This window comes from Notothenia coriiceps, unplaced genomic scaffold, assembly GCF_000735185.1.
Source record: "Notothenia coriiceps isolate Sejong01 unplaced genomic scaffold, NC01 NC01_scaffold00037246, whole genome shotgun sequence".
Classification (NCBI taxonomy): Eukaryota; Metazoa; Chordata; class Actinopteri; order Perciformes; family Nototheniidae; genus Notothenia; species Notothenia coriiceps.
This window is the reverse complement of record NW_011369947.1, coordinates 1,966,948-1,986,314: the sequence shown is the minus strand read 5'-3', so window position 1 is coordinate 1,986,314 and position 19,367 is coordinate 1,966,948. Positions and strand designations below refer to the sequence as shown.

At 37.4% G+C, this 19,367-nt stretch overlaps 1 protein-coding gene and 1 long non-coding RNA gene across 3 annotated transcripts in view; both read right to left on the bottom strand.

Moving 5' to 3' along the window:
- The window catches only part of LOC104965561 (uncharacterized), a 38,045-nt gene extending 30,025 nt beyond the window's left edge, over window positions 1-8,020 (bottom strand). For both annotated transcript variants that reach the window (XR_800539.1, XR_800538.1), the window contains exon 1: window positions 7,804-8,020. This is a non-coding gene — a long non-coding RNA (uncharacterized lncRNA). The remainder of the gene's footprint in view (window positions 1-7,803) is intronic.
- Window positions 8,021-9,475: 1,455 nt separating this feature from the next.
- cxcl14 (chemokine (C-X-C motif) ligand 14) lies at window positions 9,476-17,788 on the bottom strand. The gene is made up of 4 exons (XM_010794534.1): window positions 17,465-17,788; window positions 15,765-15,870; window positions 11,583-11,696; window positions 9,476-11,011 (listed from the first exon to the last, which is right to left on the bottom strand). The coding sequence occupies exons 1-4, from the start codon at window positions 17,526-17,528 to the stop codon at window positions 10,996-10,998; spliced, it is 300 nt and encodes a 99-aa protein (XP_010792836.1). The 5' UTR covers window positions 17,529-17,788; the 3' UTR covers window positions 9,476-10,995.
- Between the last annotated feature and the right edge of the window lie 1,579 nt (window positions 17,789-19,367).

The window sequence follows — 19,367 nt, the reverse complement described above, 5'->3', positions numbered from 1 at the left end:
TACAAAACATCATTGCAAGCTCACCGGCTTCACTAATAAACCTTTTTTATTGGTTTTCTCACAATATAATGTTGTGTTGAGTTTCAGACGACTTAAAACTAAAGGAAAAAGATTAAGAATGGCTAATAAATACTATAAATAAGGGCTTAAAGTAATTAAGCGTCGTTTCATCCTTTTGTTGCACCAGAGTTGTTGTTGACACTCGGGCCGCGATTACACTGAATATGTTTGCATGAATTATCTGTGCATAAATTAGCGATTGTTTTACAGCCAAAGCCTCTGCATCATTTATTTCATCTTATTTTGAATTATTCTGATATAGTACATTCTCTTTCAACGCACTTCAACACATTCATGCATAGGTTGTTTCCAGTTTAATATGACTGAAGTTATAATTCACATTTATTTGCAACATTGCCCACATTGGTCTTATCCAAAACAGGGTGTTTAAAGAAACAGTTACAACAGGATTAACAGTTTTGCAAAATCTCTGTATATATATATAACCTTAACGCCCAACTTAATATATTAATTACAAAAGCTCTAATCTTTTCTGGACCCACATTTTCGACCACTTTTAGGGCATTTCTTAAAAGGCTTTGCAATGTTTCTGTTAGTAAAACATCTCACAAATAAATCATTTCACTATTACCTATGAATTTTTTTTAATTTAGAAGTAAGAATGTAAAATGAGGGTCAGCTGAGGATCCAGGATCATGATACTCTGATGTTTAAAAATTACAGTAAATCTTTATTTCTCCCTCGCCATAAAATGCGCAAAGTGTTTCAATGTTATTTACAACACAGAGCGGCCCGAGCAGAGCTTGCCGGCCTGATCTGAGAAATGACATTGAGCTTTATTGATTTAGTATTGATCTGTATCACTTACGTCTCTTGCTCTGTCTCACACTGATGGAAATGTCCAGACTACTGCTCACTAAAACACCAAACAGTATGCTTCTGCTGCATTAAGTAAAGTATCCCTCTCCATATGTTGTCTTTATGTTCTGACGGTGCTGTGGAAACCGAGACGGTGCAATAAGGAAGTAAGACTACAGAGATAGAATGAGGAAATCCCGAAGCCTCTGGTTGAACATTATTAAATCAACTGTCTTCGCTCTATTATACGAGGATTGAATGAGGCTCAATTGACACGGAACAAAAAGCTTACACAGGATAGTACTAGTCTTGTCATTTCCATCTGTGTCTGTGTTAAAACAATACATCAAAACACCAGCTGTAAGCACGCTGCCAAATGAGACAGAAGAGCATCATAACAGTGACAAAGCAGACTGACAGACAGAGGATTGTCTCAGCATACCAGAAATGACAGGGTATTCTAGTTTTTACAGATGGTTTTTTTTTTTTCAAATATGATTATAAGCCTGTAGGTCATAGGGATTTGTGAGGCCTAAGTATCTCGGATGTGCTGGGTTCATTCAGAAACACTATTCTTAAATGATGTGGAGCTGTAGTCTCTGCGGTTTTGCCGTGTCACGTGACTTGAATTTTGAATTGAGCCGTCCCTTAAGTTATAGATACTATCTCTTTCCTATTACCCTTTACTATTTATTTCCTTTCTAATTACAGCCCTTTTTAGTAAGCCGGACCATTTGGCTCGGCTCACTAAGAAGAGCCGGCTCTTTCGGCTCCTAAACGGCTCTTCGTGTTACCACAGTTTACCACGGAGCCTCAGTTTCGCCGCTGTGTGGCTCCGGCGCTCGCAGTTCACTCGCGTGCTCCACTCGCACCCCCCGTCAAGGCTCGCCGGCAGTACACTTTCCGTCACAGAAACACGCTTTGCTGGCGGCGAAAATAATCCCACCAGACTCCTTTGCCCCTCCAACAGAGGGATGTCCTTGTCCCTCATTTCAAGCGATAAAAACTCAAATTATTTATTTCTTTGGACGTCAAATGACGGCAAGACGCCCCCCTGGCAGAAACGCTGATGACAGCACATGGTTTGTCTCGTTAACATCCCGCAATATAGTCGCTCCTGTATTCCTCTCTGTACTATCACACGGCTAAAGGAGCAGTGTTTAAAGCACTAAATTATTGTTTTGGGGATTGGGTTGCTCTCAAGTAATGACAGGAAACATTGACTTTTAGGGGGCAGTCCTGGGTCTGAGATACATGGCTCCAGAGCAGTGTTAGCAGCTTTCTTTAAATCACTCGATGCTGCCAGCAAACAGACTTTATAACTCTTCTCTTCAGCTCAAGTCAACGAGCGCTATACTGACAAATCCAAGCTCCGCTCTGAGGACAAGGTCGAAATAATCTATCAGCTCATGCATTTGCCGAGCATTAGTCTTAGTAACAAGGTGAGAACAGATCACTAAGTACATAGACCGTGATCTGAGACCGGCAGGGTAGATTGTTTCTACAGATTTTGGCTCCTTTTTCTTTAGGTTGGAAATCATTAAACTAGAAGATCAAACAAACTAGATTAATGAGATTTCTGTTTTGTCGTCCTTCCTCTTCTTTATTGAACAAGAACCTTTAAATGTAGTCATTAACTTTAGCTCATCTGTCAGTGAGAGTATTCGCAAGTGCATTAACCAATGGACAGCATATAAGCCAAGGACAACTTGGTTATATAAAACATATACAATAAACAAGTTATTAACTGAAAAACAGAGTGGTCTTTTTATTTTTTTGGTCACTGTAGGTAGTTTTGTATTGGTGATTTATAAAAACATTTAATGATATTTTAAACTTAAAGGTAGGGTAGGTAAGAATGGAGAAACCAGCTCGAGTGCGCTAGAATTTTAAAGTATGCAGCCGAAAAAAATCTGCCCCTTCCTTCAGACTTCCTTACAGAGCCCCTCCTCCAACACACACGAACGCGCACATGACCAATGAGGGCACGAGATAAGTTTGTGCACAGATGGAAGGCTGACAGGCAGGTAGGCCATCCAGTTATTTTAGCCGGGCCGAGGCAGATGATTGATCGTGCTCTTTACAGCGCCACGGCTTCCACAGATGAATTTTTTTTAATTTATTTATTGTAAAAGCATTTAATATATTCATTGCTATCGGGATGTTAAGAGCATTCCATGGAATATAGCAAAAAGTGTTTCTGAAGTGAATTACCTACCCCACCTTTAAGGATGTATTAAAAAAATATAACACATTCAAATAATTGCCTGATCTGCAAAATACACTCTAAAAAGGTATTCATTTTCACTACTTTTTTTAACTTTTGAGTGGGCATTTGCCATTTAAGATATAGAGAACAATGTGTGAAACATATTTAGCGCTTGCTTGGGAATTTCCGATAACTTTTAACTGAAAACCACAGATTTAGTCTAACGCATAAATCCTCCAACCAGGAGGAAAATGGTGGTTGAGGTTAAAGATGAAGGCTATGACAGTTGTTCATGCTGTATTTCCAGTCATGTGACTTTTATCGCTGTGCAGACTCTCCTGTGGCCTGACACATTCAGCTGATGCTGTACGGTTAGAGTACTCAGTACTGCCTTCGACCTACTGAGGACATGCTCTCCCCCCCCCCGATTACTTCAACCCAACAGACACTCAAAGCACAGCTGTTCCGTTCTGTTAAATTTAACACAAAACATATCCAACATTTTGCAGCAGTTTACAGTTATAATAAAGATGATGTTAGATATCTACAGCTAAATTAAGAGCTTGTTTCCCCAGATCCCCCGTCACTACACTGTGACCTCCTTCTGGCAATGGGTGTTAATTGAAAAGAAATTTACGGAAACAGATGGCAGTCGCTTTGCACAATCTATTAAATACCTGGCAAACCAAGCAATATCCTACAACTGATACAAAAACCTGTAATTTGATTTAACAACAACACATATTTTTACTGTGGAAAGTATACCCATTGTTTTGTCAAAAAGCTGATATATTTCAGAAAATAGAACAAAACATGCAACATCACAAAGCACGAGTTGCCGTTTTCAAAGTGAATGTTTATTTCGATCATTACTCAATTAAATTAAATCAATATTTAATATAATAACATAAAAAGGCAAGAAAAACCTAAAAATACTTGCATTTGTGAAGCTGAAAATCTTGCTTGAAAATCTAATCATGACTTAACCGATTGCTTGATTATCAAAACAGTTACCGATTAATTTAATCGATTAACCTAGTGATGCTCTACATAACTCCTGGATAGATAAAATAATAAGAAAATATTGTGTATATATATATATTTCTACGTATGGCCTTTTCTTTTGCAATGTGATTTGAATGCCCTTGATATTCGTTAGGAAAAATAACAACACATGAATAAAAAAACGTTTTTCTGTAGAAGCTGTTGTTATTTCAGCTGCCTAACAGACAATTTCCATTTACACAATCTTTGGGCCGGGTCAGCGCCACACTGCGGGAAACAGCCTTGGGCCAATTTTGGCTTCATTTACACCAGAAGATAACGAGATACTCTCTTTTCCTTTGTTGTCTGCATTGTTGTATTTCTGTATAATTGCACTGCTTGGTTATATTTGAAATGACTGCCAGCTCATTATTTTGTTCAGAGTATCATACGCTGCAAACTAGCAATGGTTTAATGCTTAAATCGTAAAAAAGCTAATTATATTCAAACCAATAAAAAAAGGTGGTCATGAAACATATTTGTATACAGGTGTGAACACATGCAGACGGATTCAATCTGGTGAATTTCTGGCGTTGAGGGTCCAGCTTTGGACCGTTTGGTTTGGCTTGGCTCCGGTCCACAGAGTCTAAAACAACCGTTCACTGACCTGGCAACAACAATCCCACACTGCAGGCAGCTGTGTGCTTATGACACTGTTGCGACCGCTGTGTGTGTGTGTTTTCTCTCCATATAAAAACGGTGGGTCGTCTTACGTACACGGTCTTATCTCACACGGCAGGAGGCTGGAGAGTTTTGACACCACTGGTATGTGCATACGTGAGATCCTTCACATAAAAGGCAGCCGGTTCAGCTGAGGTACATTTAATGAGAATGAATCACAGCAAGCCTGACTCACTACAGTGCAATATTTAATTAAGGTCACTGAGATAAATGGATTTAATATATCATTTAACTCTTGGAGAACAATGTTCTTCTGGAACAGAGTTTGGGGATCCAATAAATGTAAACAAATCTGTATCGGTTGTTATTTTAAATAGTCTGGGAAGTCAAGAAAGTATATCAAAAACATACGTTAGCAGTTAATTAGGCACACATAGCTAAAGCTTCACTGTATAATCCTTTAAAACGTTTACAACTTATCAATTGTTCTCAAATGTCTTTGTCGATTGAAAGGAAACTCAATATATTTTGGGTTTGATTGATTGGTCAGGCAAAACAGCATAATAAGTTACTTGAAAATGAAGAATTATATGGAAGATATTTTCATAATATACTTCACACAAATGATGAATAAAAAAAGAATGCAAATTTCTCTTTTGTGATTTGTCATTTTTGGAGAAGGCAGATAAGAGCTGGAATCGACCGAGGACATTGAGGTTATGTGGTACATGACTAGCTAATCAATAAGTAAAAATAGTTGAAGCTAGTTCCTAAAACAAATACAGTTGTACAGCAGATATCCACTATCGAGCCAGCACCAAAAACGGCAACCTCTAAATGGTTTAATCAATGAAAAATGTACACTAAAACCTAAATGAAGGTCAAATGTATTTCAGGACTTTTGTATAAGACTGCATTAGTTGAAGCAAGTGTAATCCATTATTCCAGTGTACTACAGCAGCTGACTCAACAACAGTTTTTCTAAAATGTTTCCAAAATCAGCATCACTGCAAAGTTGACCTTTGACTTGAGTCTGTCTATAGACATATCTGCTGTCTGTTACACAACAACCTAGTTGTTTTGCTAACAGGTTAAACTTTAGTGAGCTATAGGACAGGTTTTGCATAAGACCATCAGATAAGAGCACAGGTCATGTGTACTCCACAAGGACAGGTTCAATTCAGATTGTTTTGTTTGTTGCTGAGAAACTGAAGTCAGGAAGCCAAAAGCACACAGTCCAAAAGAGACCAGTCAGCAGTGAGCACTTTGAGTCATTAGTATATCCTGATAGCGGCAGCAGAAGGGATTTTTTTCTTTCAGATAATAAAGGGTTCCTGCTCTTTGTATTATTTTGTTTTCTCTTTCTTTAGCCAGGAAAGTCCCATTGTATTACAAAATCCAATCTTCCTGGGAGATCCATAGAGTACATTAGTATATTGTTAAATTCATTATCTAATAGGCATGTAGTGCAGAAGTGCTAGAGGCTGTAGCAAGACAATCCAGCCAGGACAGTTATTTATAGTACATTAATAACTTCCTCTACGTCAATGTTGAACGTACTTTTCTCAAGAGGGCTTTTACTTAAACTCAGTTCCAATACTGGCTTGGTTTCCTTTCCCCTGCATACTTCATCAAACACCTTATGATATTATTTCTGAATTGCATCTCATGTTTCAATCATATTATAAATTCTGATTTGATAAATGCAAAGATATTGTTATAAAAACTGCAATCATTATTAGATGTGTTGATATTGGAAATGTTGTAAGACTGCAGCGAACAATTACTTTTTATTAGCCATTGAAGTGCCAATTGTTATAGCAAAAATAGGATTAATGTTCAGTCCACAAAAGGTCTAAAAATAGTGAAAGAAATCATATGCTTAGGTCTTTTAATTGCTTCTTTTTTTTAAGTTAACATCCATATTTCCCTATTAATATCATATATAAAGCTGGAACAATGGAACAGTATTTTTTTACTAGAAATTACTCAACAATTGATCGACCAATAATATAATGCTTCAGTTCCAAAATGCTGTAAAAAAATCTTCCAATATTACTTCCTATGAATTATTGACAGTGATTTGTATGTATGCTTTATAACGTCAATATGTACTTACTACAAATGTTTATGTTATACGTGGGCACCCAGCACACTCAGTATATTTGTAATACACACTTCTGCCTATTATACACCATATGAAGAACAATCCGTCCTCATTCAAGGCAATGGCCGGATACGATTATTCAATGAGCAGAAGATTTCAAATAACCCAGAAACAAAAGCCAGCCTGTACAATCCTTTAAAACGACGTGTCTGACACAATTATTACACAGAAAATCTATTCACCAGAAAAAAGCACAGACAGAACAGATTAATGGCAAACACTGTCTGCCAGAAAACACCAGAACATTCCTGCACAGACAGTTTAATACAACCGAGCTGTTGGAGCATCTGTGAAAATTAGGAAGCTTTCCAGAAACAGGACAGAAAATGAAACTACCGGCCACAATTCAAAAGCCCTTTCAGACAAAATTGTGTATTTTTACTCGGTTTTGAACACAGTCCGGATGCAAATCCAATAATAAATACTTGTATTCGACAACAATATTAAATGTCTGCCAAACTGATAAGAAGTGGCATTATTCAGTTTTGCTTGTAAAACCTATAAGAAACATAAATGTTTAATTATTCAAGCCAGTTTTCCCCTTTTCTGTCTCCGAGTGATCTCGCTGAGCCTGTGGAGGTGCCACAGATGTGATGGAACTGCCTCCGTAGCTAGCCGTTAGCCGCTAGCTCCCAATGAACACAAATAAACTAATACACCTTTTAAAACAACTACTGTGCACTTCAATGATAGCCTCTAAATCAAGACACCAATATAGCACGTAAATTCAAAACAAACCCGTAGGAAATATTTGGTCATAAAAGACAACACAGAGCGTCAGACACAGTTAGCTTTAGCATGCTAGCAGCTAGCTTCTGAGATGCTGTGAGTGAACCAGAGGAAGCGCTGTTAGCAAAGGGAAGCTAATCAGTCAATATCTTACCAGGTCAAAACAAACAGCACCGCGCAGCAAGATGCATTAATTTCTTGTTTGTTTTCTGTAGCCGATGTCTGGAGAGACGGTGACTTCGATGAAATCAGTTAAGACGGTGCAGAAATATCGTCGGGAACATTGCAAAGACACTCGATAATAATGTGGTTCCTGTTTTTTTTGCTCGGATGCCCGTTTGCAGGTCGTTGCTTAGCGAGTTGGTCTACACACCCTCAAGGGACGAACCTGCCAAATACTGGCCCCGCCTCTCTCACTAGCAACACAGCGGGGGACGGCTGCCAAATACTGACCCCGCCTTGCAGACAGCAGAAATGCAGACGGTGGCATTTATCAGACACAACATATGATAATTAAACATCAAGCATTCATCTGTTTGCTTTTCACATGTGTATTTACTACTACATGTAACGTTTGTTATGTAACATTCTGTTTGTAGCTCATCTTAGTCTATTTGACATCTTCCTACGCATTTAGTATATTGGTCACGTGCAACATTCTCTTGCACTATTTGTTATTATTTTATTGTTGATGTCTTATTCATATTGCATTGTTAAATTAGCTTGGGACTAAACATTTTCGTTGCCATAACGAAACTGTAGCTACTGTGCACATGAAAACCAAACCTTTGAATCTTGAAAATAATTGTTTCTTTAATTATCTGTGATAATGATTTGTGTTGTCGTTATTGACTAGTTTAATCAGCTCCATTTTTATGTCGCAATTTATGTAGAGTAGGTAACCTAAAAAAGTGCGAGCAAGATCCCTTGTGATGATAAATGGTATTGACATATGTTATACATTCTATGAAAAAAATCGTTATCACGCCCAGAGGAAAAGCTTTTTATGGCAACCATTTTATAGGTATTGATTGACAGAGGGCATGGCATAATATTGATTCCAAATTTGTATTAACACCGAATTTCCCCTTTAGTTGGATTAATAAAGGGGCTTCTTACCAATTATTTTAGAAGAATGCATACAGTTTATACACAATTGAACTTGTTTACATTTCTCAAAATTCTAATATAATCAGATAGAGATAATCTTCATCTCACCGTCTTCATCTGCAGATGAGTTTGCTCAGCTGCCATTGTGACATCAACATTTTTAATATATTAAGATATCGCGAAAGTGTCTTTATGTCAGTCTTAAACACGCTTTGTGAGGCTTGGTTTTGGTTCAACTGAAGTGTGTACTTACCTGAACCCTTTTTAAAAAAAAATTCTATATTTATTTATATTGTGAAACTTCGCACCATTCTATGATTCAAGATTTGATCAATGCACAAATATCATTTATGATATTGACTTGAGAAAACATTATTATTTTTGCCTCTTTGCCCCCCAATATGCAAGTAGGAATTGGTGTCCTTCTTTGTATGGAAAGTAACTTTAGAATCTGTATGTTAATATGCACAATCATTCACTTTTAAATCCCAATGGCTTAAATGTTTACAGGTAAACTATCCCTGCATTGTTTACTGTAAACATGCATAATAATACTGTTGCCTGCTTTTCACATGACAAATATCGGTTGGTATTTGCCCCCACCTGGTGGACTGCTTGTCTCACAGCAGTTGATTTTAAACATCTTCCTCCTCACACATCTGAAACAGAATTGTATGATTGTAAAAAGTTACTTCAGTGAATGAATGCAAACAGGAGCTGTTCTATAGACACTTTATTGCTCTGTTTATTGTTTTTACACTCAATATTTACCCTTGGGCCAGACCAAACACTCCCCCTCCCAATTTCTGTTACCAGACCAAGTTTTAAATAGCAAAAACATAACTAATAATGCAGTAATACAATATACACGACACTATAAAGTCTTAAGGTGAAATCCTTCTCTCTAACATATAGGCTATACTGGTCCATTTACAAAATGCTTCTTTATATATTTTTCACATAAGATATAAAACAAGAGAAATACACATTCTTTAAAATGTAAATAAAATGTGTTGTTTTTGTATATATGCAGATATATATTTGTGTGTGAATTCAGTTCCATGGCAACAAATCAACACCCAGCAGTTTATATAATAACCAAGTGTATCAACAGTTTACAGAATAATAACATGTTTCGATTGTTCAGATCTAATAAAAGAAATAAGATGTAAAAGAGTATGAACAGCAACGTAGGATTTTAAGAGACAGTTGCACTATATTTTGTGATTTTCTATAGATAAAATTACTAAAATGTATATAGAGGAGTATTTCAGACGCCTTCAAATGCTTTTTTCATACCAGAATGACACAATGTAAAGCCCATTTTGAAGGATGAGTTTGAACATATTATGTACAGTGCTTGTCAAAAGAAACCCCAAAATGAATAAATCCTACACAGTCGTGTCCGGGTATCCCCTGCCAGATATAGCTTATTTGTCAGAATTGCTTTTTTAGTATAATTATTAATTATATGATACGCTTTTAAAAACAAATTTGTACTCCAACCCAGAGACTGTACTGTACAAATAAATGGCACACACATCTGATATTTGTATTTTCATCAACTGAAATTACACCCTGCCGGTTAGTAAGATAATATTTGACACAATGGGCGCCGAGGGTAGATCGCCTCTATCTGACTGAACAATAGAAACGTCTGTATTATATGTAACTGTACACTAACTGCCGCTCCTCTGCGAATACAGAGAATCACATTGAGAAAAGTTATGGCTACATTTTGACTAAAACCTCTCAAACGCCAGATCCTAAATGTTGGCGTTGTACAAATGTCCTACCTGTCATACTGAATACAGAGGATTGAAAAAAGCAACATTTGAAACACCCCCACTGTGTTTTCTTAAGGAAAGTTTTCCTGTTTCTTCAGAATTACACATTCTTAACTTTGTAAGAAACCTAAAATCAAATCCCTTTAAGTAACAACTGAACACAAATGGTGGAGTCTCGTCCACTTTTGGACAAGTTTAACTACAGTTGAAGAGACTGGAGTGGTGAGTGACTGTAACTACAGTGATGGCCGACTACAACGAGCCCAACACCATATATATATTTATAAGAACTAAGGATATCTCTTAATGTGCTTGACAGGTCTCAGGCAGAAGAGGAAAGAAGTACAGTTTGATTGTAGATAACATCTTGTACTCCGCAAAAACAGTTGTGGTGGTGCTATCGTCTTTTCTTGTCTCACTTGATCCACGTGTGCTGGATGGCTGAGGGTTTAGGCTTCATACACCCTGAGGAAGAAACAAAACATAGTTATTTGTTGTGATGAAATACTCTTGATAAGTGTTTCCTTTAGCTTCCTTCTAGCATGCTCCATTAAGGTGTTTTCCTTTGGTCTCATTTCCTTGTTATTATGTTGTTGTGTATATAGGTGGAAGGACAGACATTTAATCAGTCTGTATCCAACAGAGTCCCTGAGAAAATGTTATTTTTACTCAATAAAATACAGCTAACCCTGACTTCTGACCTCCCTGTGATTGAGGAAAGGTGAGAGGAGATTGCACTTCAACTGCTCTGATTATATGAAACAAGGTCAAGGGTGCAGCATAGGCCAAGGAAGACACCATAAACGTTTGAACCAGATTCTCAACAGGGGGAAGATACACACATTATTTTCACAAACAGCCTTGGTGGAGACAGCTATTTTGCAATCTGCAGTACATGCTGAATAGAGCTAAATACAACAGCCGGAAAGACATATCAACATTATAATTATAGGATGTAAAATAAAAATGCCAGGAATGAAAACTCAAGCGTACAAAATATTGTATCTAGTTTTGTGGTGAATTATGAGAGTTTTACCTGTGCTTGTCCTTCCAGATGCGGAACCACTTGACCAGATTCTTGGTGCTCTGAAGTTTGGGATGAAGACAGTACTCCTGCCCTTTGAACCGAGCCACGTTCTCCATCGTCACACTGAGAGGAAACAACAACCAACATATGTTAAAAAGAATACTATAAATGTTATTATTAAAAAATATTAAAATAATGTTTAACCTTATGCATTCATGTAAGCCTTCTTCAAAGGGAGCTTAACATCTCAAATAATAATCCAATATTATACACCATTATTCTACTAATAAGAGGATAGCAAGCCAAAATGTCAAATATTCACTCATTAAACTGGGACAGCAATATATGCTTGCTACTGTAATAAGATAAGGTAATCCTTCATTCATAAGTGTCACAACAGGTACATTTGCATTGAATGAATAGTGCAACAATGAGAGAATAACAACATTATAATGAATTAGTAAACTGTTGAAAACCAAAATATATTGCGTTAAACATCAAATCTAAATGTTTTCACATATGATGGAATTGCACAGGTTATGAAATAATAAGTTATATGTTTAAGAAAAGAAAATGTGAAGATTAAAAAATACAAATTTGAAATTCAGTGCAATCATTCGGCTACATAAGGTAGTTTTATCAGGCTGCATTATATGTTTGGAGTAATACATAACCATGTAATCTTTAACAGTCTGAGAGAAGTCTGAGTCCAGCTACAGGAGAAATGTTTTTGAATGAATTTCAAAGAACCAAATCAAGTAGAAATACAGATTTAAGGGGGTATTTAAATGATCTGAAAGGGACTCTGATTTATTTTGAATAGAGGCTATCAAAACGTAGCACATTTGACATGTTTTGCAGCAAATCTTAGATTCAATTGTAAATCGCCCTCAATAACATTCCCGCAGTTAAAAGCCCTCCCATTGAAAAGCACAGGGCCGACAGCCACTTGGCAAAGCAGTAATATTATGGAGCTGCCACTTAAAAATGTGACATCCAAGCTCATTGAATCAGTTGCTCTGCTAAAGGCAATGGTAGAGACAGTCTGCCCGCATGTGGCATATTCAGGCCAAACAAGTGAATTGTGGGAAAAACACCCAGCATGCCGGGGGGCCTCTCCATCCAGTGACACACTCAAAGGCTCGCCAAACCATGAATGCTTAATAAGTTGACTGGGGGAGAAAAGACCTGTCTCTAAATAAAAACATAGCATTCAGTGGTTATAAGGCTTTAAGTTAAAAAGTTTTGCATCTTTTCTCCTGCTCATTCAGTCCCTTTGTGTGGGTTTGAGGGGCAGCGGTACATGCTTTGTTAGTGAAGAAATGTGCTTTGAGTGCATGAGAACATTAAAGTGCTTTTGCACGCCAATGGACTCATATCTGCAAGGCTGCAATAACAAACACACACAGGATGTTTATCCATAGAGAGGGGAAATGTAATCCTCATCACTGCTTTAGTTCCTCCTCATTGTCATTCACCTGGGCGGCTGACTGCAGACACTGGCTCTAATTTGGTCTTTGAAATGTTTCATAAGCACAGAGTCAGGAAGAGAAGGAAGGGAAAGAGCTAAAGGAGGTATTTAAGGGCAAAAGGGAAGAGAAAGAAGGTGATCTTTACTGGGGTATTTCCATTTTCTGCTACTTCAAACCACTACTTCACCACATTTAAAGGGGAAATCATCCATTTATTTTTGAATCAAATGTATTAGACAGCTTCAACGAGTTACTTTGCTGTAACAAACATAAGCTTCACCTTCATAGCAACAAAATAAAAAAGTTATACTGTATATAATATAATATATATACACTCATTGGCTATCCTGCATAACTTTTATTCGATAAAAAGTGAATTTTGTTGATAATACTTTTACTTCTCTAGAGATTGAAGGGCTTGTTCTTGTAATGTTATTATCCGTTAATAATGTAAATAATAGAGGCATTATTAGAGAGGCAGCTAGAAAAATAAAGGGCACAATAACAACAAAAATGTGATAGGGAATAATGTTATGAAAGAGAAAAGGTAGTTAAAAGACTGATTAGAAAAGAGAAGAAAAGAGAAATTCGGAGAAAACAGGGACACTTTGTGGCTCCGGGCTTGTGTGCAGTTTGGGGAGAGGGCGCTCTGAATGCCAAACTGAGCTCGGAAAGCCAAACGGCCACAGCAGAGGCCAGAGGGGGACTCGCTCGCTCGTTTATCTCCCGCTCTCTTTCTTTCTGGAGCTTTCCGGAGCTTTCCGGAGCCCGCTAAGGTTCGTTTTTCATCCATCTCATGCTAATAGAGGCCTTAAATACTGGCTGTGTCGTGGGGAACACACACACACACAATTCTAGCACCGTTTTGTTAACCCCAACACAAGGATTACCCAAACTGAATGTTTGAAATAGTCTCATAGTATAGTTTGACGTTTATTCATAAAAAAATGTATATTCATTTTAAGAAATTATGTTATTTCAGGGCATAGACAACAAGATGAAATGTGGTTAAAACTATACATTTAAAAGCAGCAAATGAGAAGGAAGAAAACATAAATAAATAATAATTATAATAAAATAATATTTAAAAATTCACATAGATTTAGTGTTAATTGTACAGTTAATATCTTAAACATTAGGAGTTGAGTCAGTGGTCTGTCTAAACATGTCATCATAAAGCCCAAACAAAGATTTCCTTCTCTGACGGGCTCATGGTGTTGACCTTAATCCACTTTAATACATTACCCTAAACAAGTCTTCACTTTATAATGTAATGCTGTACAGAAATTCATTTTTGTCCCTAAAATAAACCAAAACAAGATATATTTCACATTCTCAGAATACGGTTCTCAATGCTGTTGACCACATCGTGTTCTCTCTGTGATTTTGTAACTTGCCAGCAGATGGCAGCAGAGTTTTGTATTTAAAAACATAACACGGTCTCCAGGGAGGCTGACATAACATCCCATCTGCAGCTCCTCCATGAAGCTTTGACATGAAACTTCAAATGAATCCCTCAAGGAAATGATAGTTCACATTTCTAACTATGTTTGAGACTCAGCTCGCAGGAGATGACCCAAGATCATTGTAAAAATGATATACTATAGACTGTATATATAAATAATTGTAAAGGTTATTTATTCAAAGTTTTCTATCTGAGTGCCGTAGGGGGGTTTGAGTTTGAATCCCTCTGGAGGAAGAGACCAAACAATCAAGCTGGTTTCCACAAGATTAACATTTAACTATTAGCTGTCTGTCTGCTACAGCTCTGATTGTATGGGTCAAAGGTCAGACAGCAGAGTGAGAGTATAGGGGTATGGATCAACAAATATGCTAAAACTGCACACTGACCCTGCCATTGAGATGTAATAATTCCAAGAAACAAAAATGGAGGGGAAGACAAGTGAACAAATCAAATATTTTGGTCTTTATTTTATACTCGATATGGCAATGTACCAAATAATCTGTTTTAAATAATGCTATTGTTGTTATTTTTATTTACACTGTTACTTACATTTCCATTATTATTTATATTCTAATTATTCTTGCAAAATCTTACCTGTCCAATCCTGGATGTTTACTCTTACGTAATGAATAGAGGTTTATCACATCTTATCGTATCTCACCAAAGATGCATGTGTATGTGATACATTGAACACAACATATGAGTAGTAGGATGTAAACTGTTTGATATTCTATCATTAAATGCCTGGAAATTCCACTAAAGCTCGTATTAGATTGTCATCTGTTTAAAGTTCTTGAAAGAGTTGTTTCTTTTCTCCCCACATTTCCAACGTATAAATACTTTCATGCTCCTGACAGCATGTGTATGTGTAAATCATCAGTTAGTCATCACACTGTTAATACTCCTAAGTGCTTTGAGCACAGGCGACTGAGTGTTTTGATAAAGCCTGTACGGACGCCAAATATTCTTATGGCCTTTGCACAGTCACGGTTGTATACCTGGGAGTCAAACAGGTTCAAATACTGTGACATGTAGTGCGTGCCAGCACAGGGAAGAAGATTTGGAAGAGAAAAGGTGGGAGGGGAGTAGAGAAAAACAAGCATAGAGAAGATGGGTAGAAAGAGGTCATGATCGTAGAAAAAATCATATAAAGGACTTGAAGGATAAAGAGAAGAAATAAAAGGAAATGATGAGAGAAAGAGCTTTGCAGAAAGGAAGAATGAGAGAGTGAAAGAGATGAAATGTCTCACTCACAATATCATCTTCTCCTGGCAGAACGGGTGTTTGGGTTTGATCTCCAGCTTCTGCACATCCTTGTATCTGATCTTTGGTCCCTTTCTGGTGCACTTGCACTTGTAGGCTGCAGAGAAATCAAACACACACAAGTTAGACTGACACAAGTAACACAATGAACTTGTAATACTGGGGGTTTAAAACATAATGGAAACTGTCTTTTGTCCGACAAATTAATACAGTTAGATTAAACACTACCTCTACAGACAGGAGGTAGGTGTGATTTGACTGCAAATGCAAGGGGGACCGACAAGGGGAGATTGACAGAACCAATATTTAATCATCAAAGGCTTTACAAAAACTGCTTTTAACAAACTCCTTAGTTCATGTACAAAATAGTACAATAGGTCGCATTGAAACATGTTGAAAAATAAGAATAAATACATAATTCAAGTCTGAATGAGAATTAGTCGATTTTTATTCTAATTTGCATGTAAAACTTTTGCAAATGTTGAACTGAACATACGTTTAAAGCCACTTCCAAATAAATGTTTGTCCAATTATAACAATAGCAGTGTATCAATGCAGCAGTTCACACTGAAAACAGGTAAACAAGGTAAACAGAGAGAACCTGTGGATTGAATGGAAAAACCCTCTTCATTTTATTTTTGGGTAACACACCTCTTAGATATTTGTATCTATTTGTTTCAGCCTAACACCTTCCTGCAGGTTTCAAGTTATTGTGACTTTACGCTGCAGAATAAAGGCAGAGGAAATTAGTTTTTACTGGTTGTATATCTGTGATGGCGGGTGATGATCTGGATAGTCCAAGGTTTCTTTCATCCATCACGTCTAACTGTCCTCACCCCGACCACTAAATCTGTCAGGATTCACACAGACACCCCGGACTATACACAAACTCATAATACTGAAGGTTATGTATCCATCCTGTGTGATATGGTTTCTAACCGTCTATAAGTAGCAGAGTGAAAGTTATTGGTTTGTAATTCACTGGTTTCTCTTGTTTTTGCTCAACACTATGAAGCTGGTTGAGTGTATTTGAGCAATATCTGCTTTCAAAAGAGCTGACAAAGAAAGAAAATTGCCCTTGTAAACACATGCATCGTTTTTTTCCTTAAAAGTTGTTGTCTTCCTATGTATATTTCAATAACGTTTAAGTTTAGCTGGTGTTTTAAGCTCAACATTTATTTTTCATTAAATATGTTATTCACAAAAAACAACAGCCCCCCCTCCACATGGCCCCATGAAAACTGGCATAGTTTTCAAAGTACAATAATATGATGTAACCTGTGATGGTATTCATAATTACTTTTATAAAAGTGTATGGTAAAATAAGGCTGTTCAAAGACTGCTGAATTACAAGTTTGCATGCAGCAGGTGGCATATTATCAACATAAAGTGTTTTTGTGAGCACAAGTATGCAAGTGAACACACCACTGAGAAACTTAAGCTAGGCTGTTGTTTTCCAAAACTGTGCTGGAGATTTGGGGATCTTTGGCATCAACTTTACTCTTGTTTTAGAATAACTCTGGATGGAAAGACTAGCCTACTTTTAAACGTTCATGCACACAACAACTAAGTACATTATGCAAATCTGTCTCCACCCAATCTTTGCATTATATCATCACATCTTCCATCCAAAACACCTTCAATTAAAAAAATAAATAAACTTCTACTAAAATTGAACAAAGATAACTTACCTTCTGCGCTAAAGACGTATAAGGCCACCACTAACAAAAGCAGCACCGCCGTGCACCGATGCATCTTCAAAGGTAACAAACAAACACAAATGTTTCTTTAAAAACAAACTCCTAAAACTCAGATTCCTCGAAAATCAATCGACAAAAGTCTTTCGAAATAACATCCACATGCAGTGTCTGCTGGGGTGCAGAAGTGAAGGAGCTGAGGAGGTGCTTTCTTTCAGTCTCCTTGGAGTTGATCGGAACTCCGTCTGTGCGTCCTGAGCATGGATGAACCTCCTGTCTATCCTCTAGGTCTCTCTCTCTTACTCTCTCTCTCACGCCTGCTCTTTTAAAAGCAGCACGCTGTCCCCTCCTCATTAATATGCACGGCCAGACAGCGAATCAAACACTTGTGGCCGGAGAGGGAGAAGTGGAGAACATGGAAAGAGACAGAAGGAGGTAGGAGGGGGAAATGCGCATATTGTTCCCCAAAAAGAGGGTAGAATGACGTCTGCTGTGGTAGACCAGTTTATGCTGTAACAGATCCGCTTCTGTCCTGATTAAAACTGACGGTCGGTAACCTTATCCGAAAGTGGAGTAACGTCATAATAGGACCATTGGCTACATTGCGCATAGTTTGAATGCTACAACAACGGAATGTATTTGCTCTATTGGTTGTTTGTTTGTGTGTAGTTATGTTGGTCAACACTTAAACGGCACACTTTTTGAAAGAGTTCATGAGATAAGTCCAGGTTTGGTATCAGTTCATTAGCACTTTGCGGGGTTACCATGGCCACATATAATAGTCGTTTCTGATTGGCTAAAGAGAGAAGATTGCAAACGTAATAATTTAACATCCATGGTTCAGCCACATTTTCTGAATGGATATTTAGTTGAAAGTTAATTATAGTAAGTAAATAAGTAAGGGGATGATGTGCAGCGAAGCGGTCATTGATTAAAAAAGAACGACAGGTTGATCATGGAGCCCGAGTGAAGTCTGTTCACAGTTTCTGTTCCATTAACAAGTCCTTAAACAATCCCAGAGCAGCCCATACCTTGTTCCTGTCAGTGTTTACCTCCCGTCTGTCTTCTTCTGTTGATATATCTGACATCCAATGCTCTGTCTTTTAACCTCTTTCCTTCTGTACTTTGATCATCCTTAGCAACAATGATGTTATTATGCTTAGCAGCGGTGTTTTATCGAGTGTTAATAACCTGGGGAAAAAGTGGATCAGTAGTCTTTTTCATAGAAAAATCAACATATATACGCTACAAATGTTGACTAGTTTAAAAGAAGGATATCAGAAGTATTGTAAAAATATGTACAAAATAAGTTAATTTTATCATTATCTCACACAAAAAGTAGCAACATACATTTTTAGTTGAAGAACCTAACCAAACTTCCTAAAACATTAAGAATCTCCTTTGAATAACCAATCATATAATCAATAATAATTTCCTCAGTAGAGTGTCACTGTATTGTGTGAAAGTGAATAAAAGCCACCATTGTATCTGAGGATGCCATCAGGCTGAAACAGTAAGAGATAGCCCTGAGAAGAAGGTCTGACCCCACCCACCTGGGACACTCTGACCACAGGATTAAACAGGATTCATCACAGTCCTGCATCATGTGTGTGTGTGTGTGTGTGTGTGTGTGTGTGTGTGTGTGTGTGTGTGTGTGTGTGTGTGTGTGTGTGTGTGTGTGTGTGTGTGTTCACCTCCCTGCCCTGAACTCTGATTCAATCAGCTGCTGTCATTACTCAAACCAGTGGCCATGAAATGTCTGTCTGCACCATGCATTTAGTGTGTGTGTGTATACAGTTTGTTCATGCCCTACATATTCATTTTTGTGTGTGTATGCACGTGAGTATGAGCATTATTTGTAAAATGCTGATGCCTGATCAGCGAAGAATCCAATGGA

Coding starts and splice junctions, on each gene's coding strand:
- cxcl14 (XM_010794534.1), bottom strand. CDS start 17,528: ATGCATCGGTGCACGGCGGTGCTGCTTTTGTTAGTGGTGGCCTTATAC. Junction 15,871..17,464: donor ATACGTCTTTAGCGCAGAAG/GTAAGTTATCTT, acceptor ATTTCTCTGCAG/CCTACAAGTGCAAGTGCACC. Junction 11,697..15,764: donor TGCCAGGAGAAGATGATATT/GTGAGTGAGACA, acceptor GTTTCCTCTCAG/TGTGACGATGGAGAACGTGG.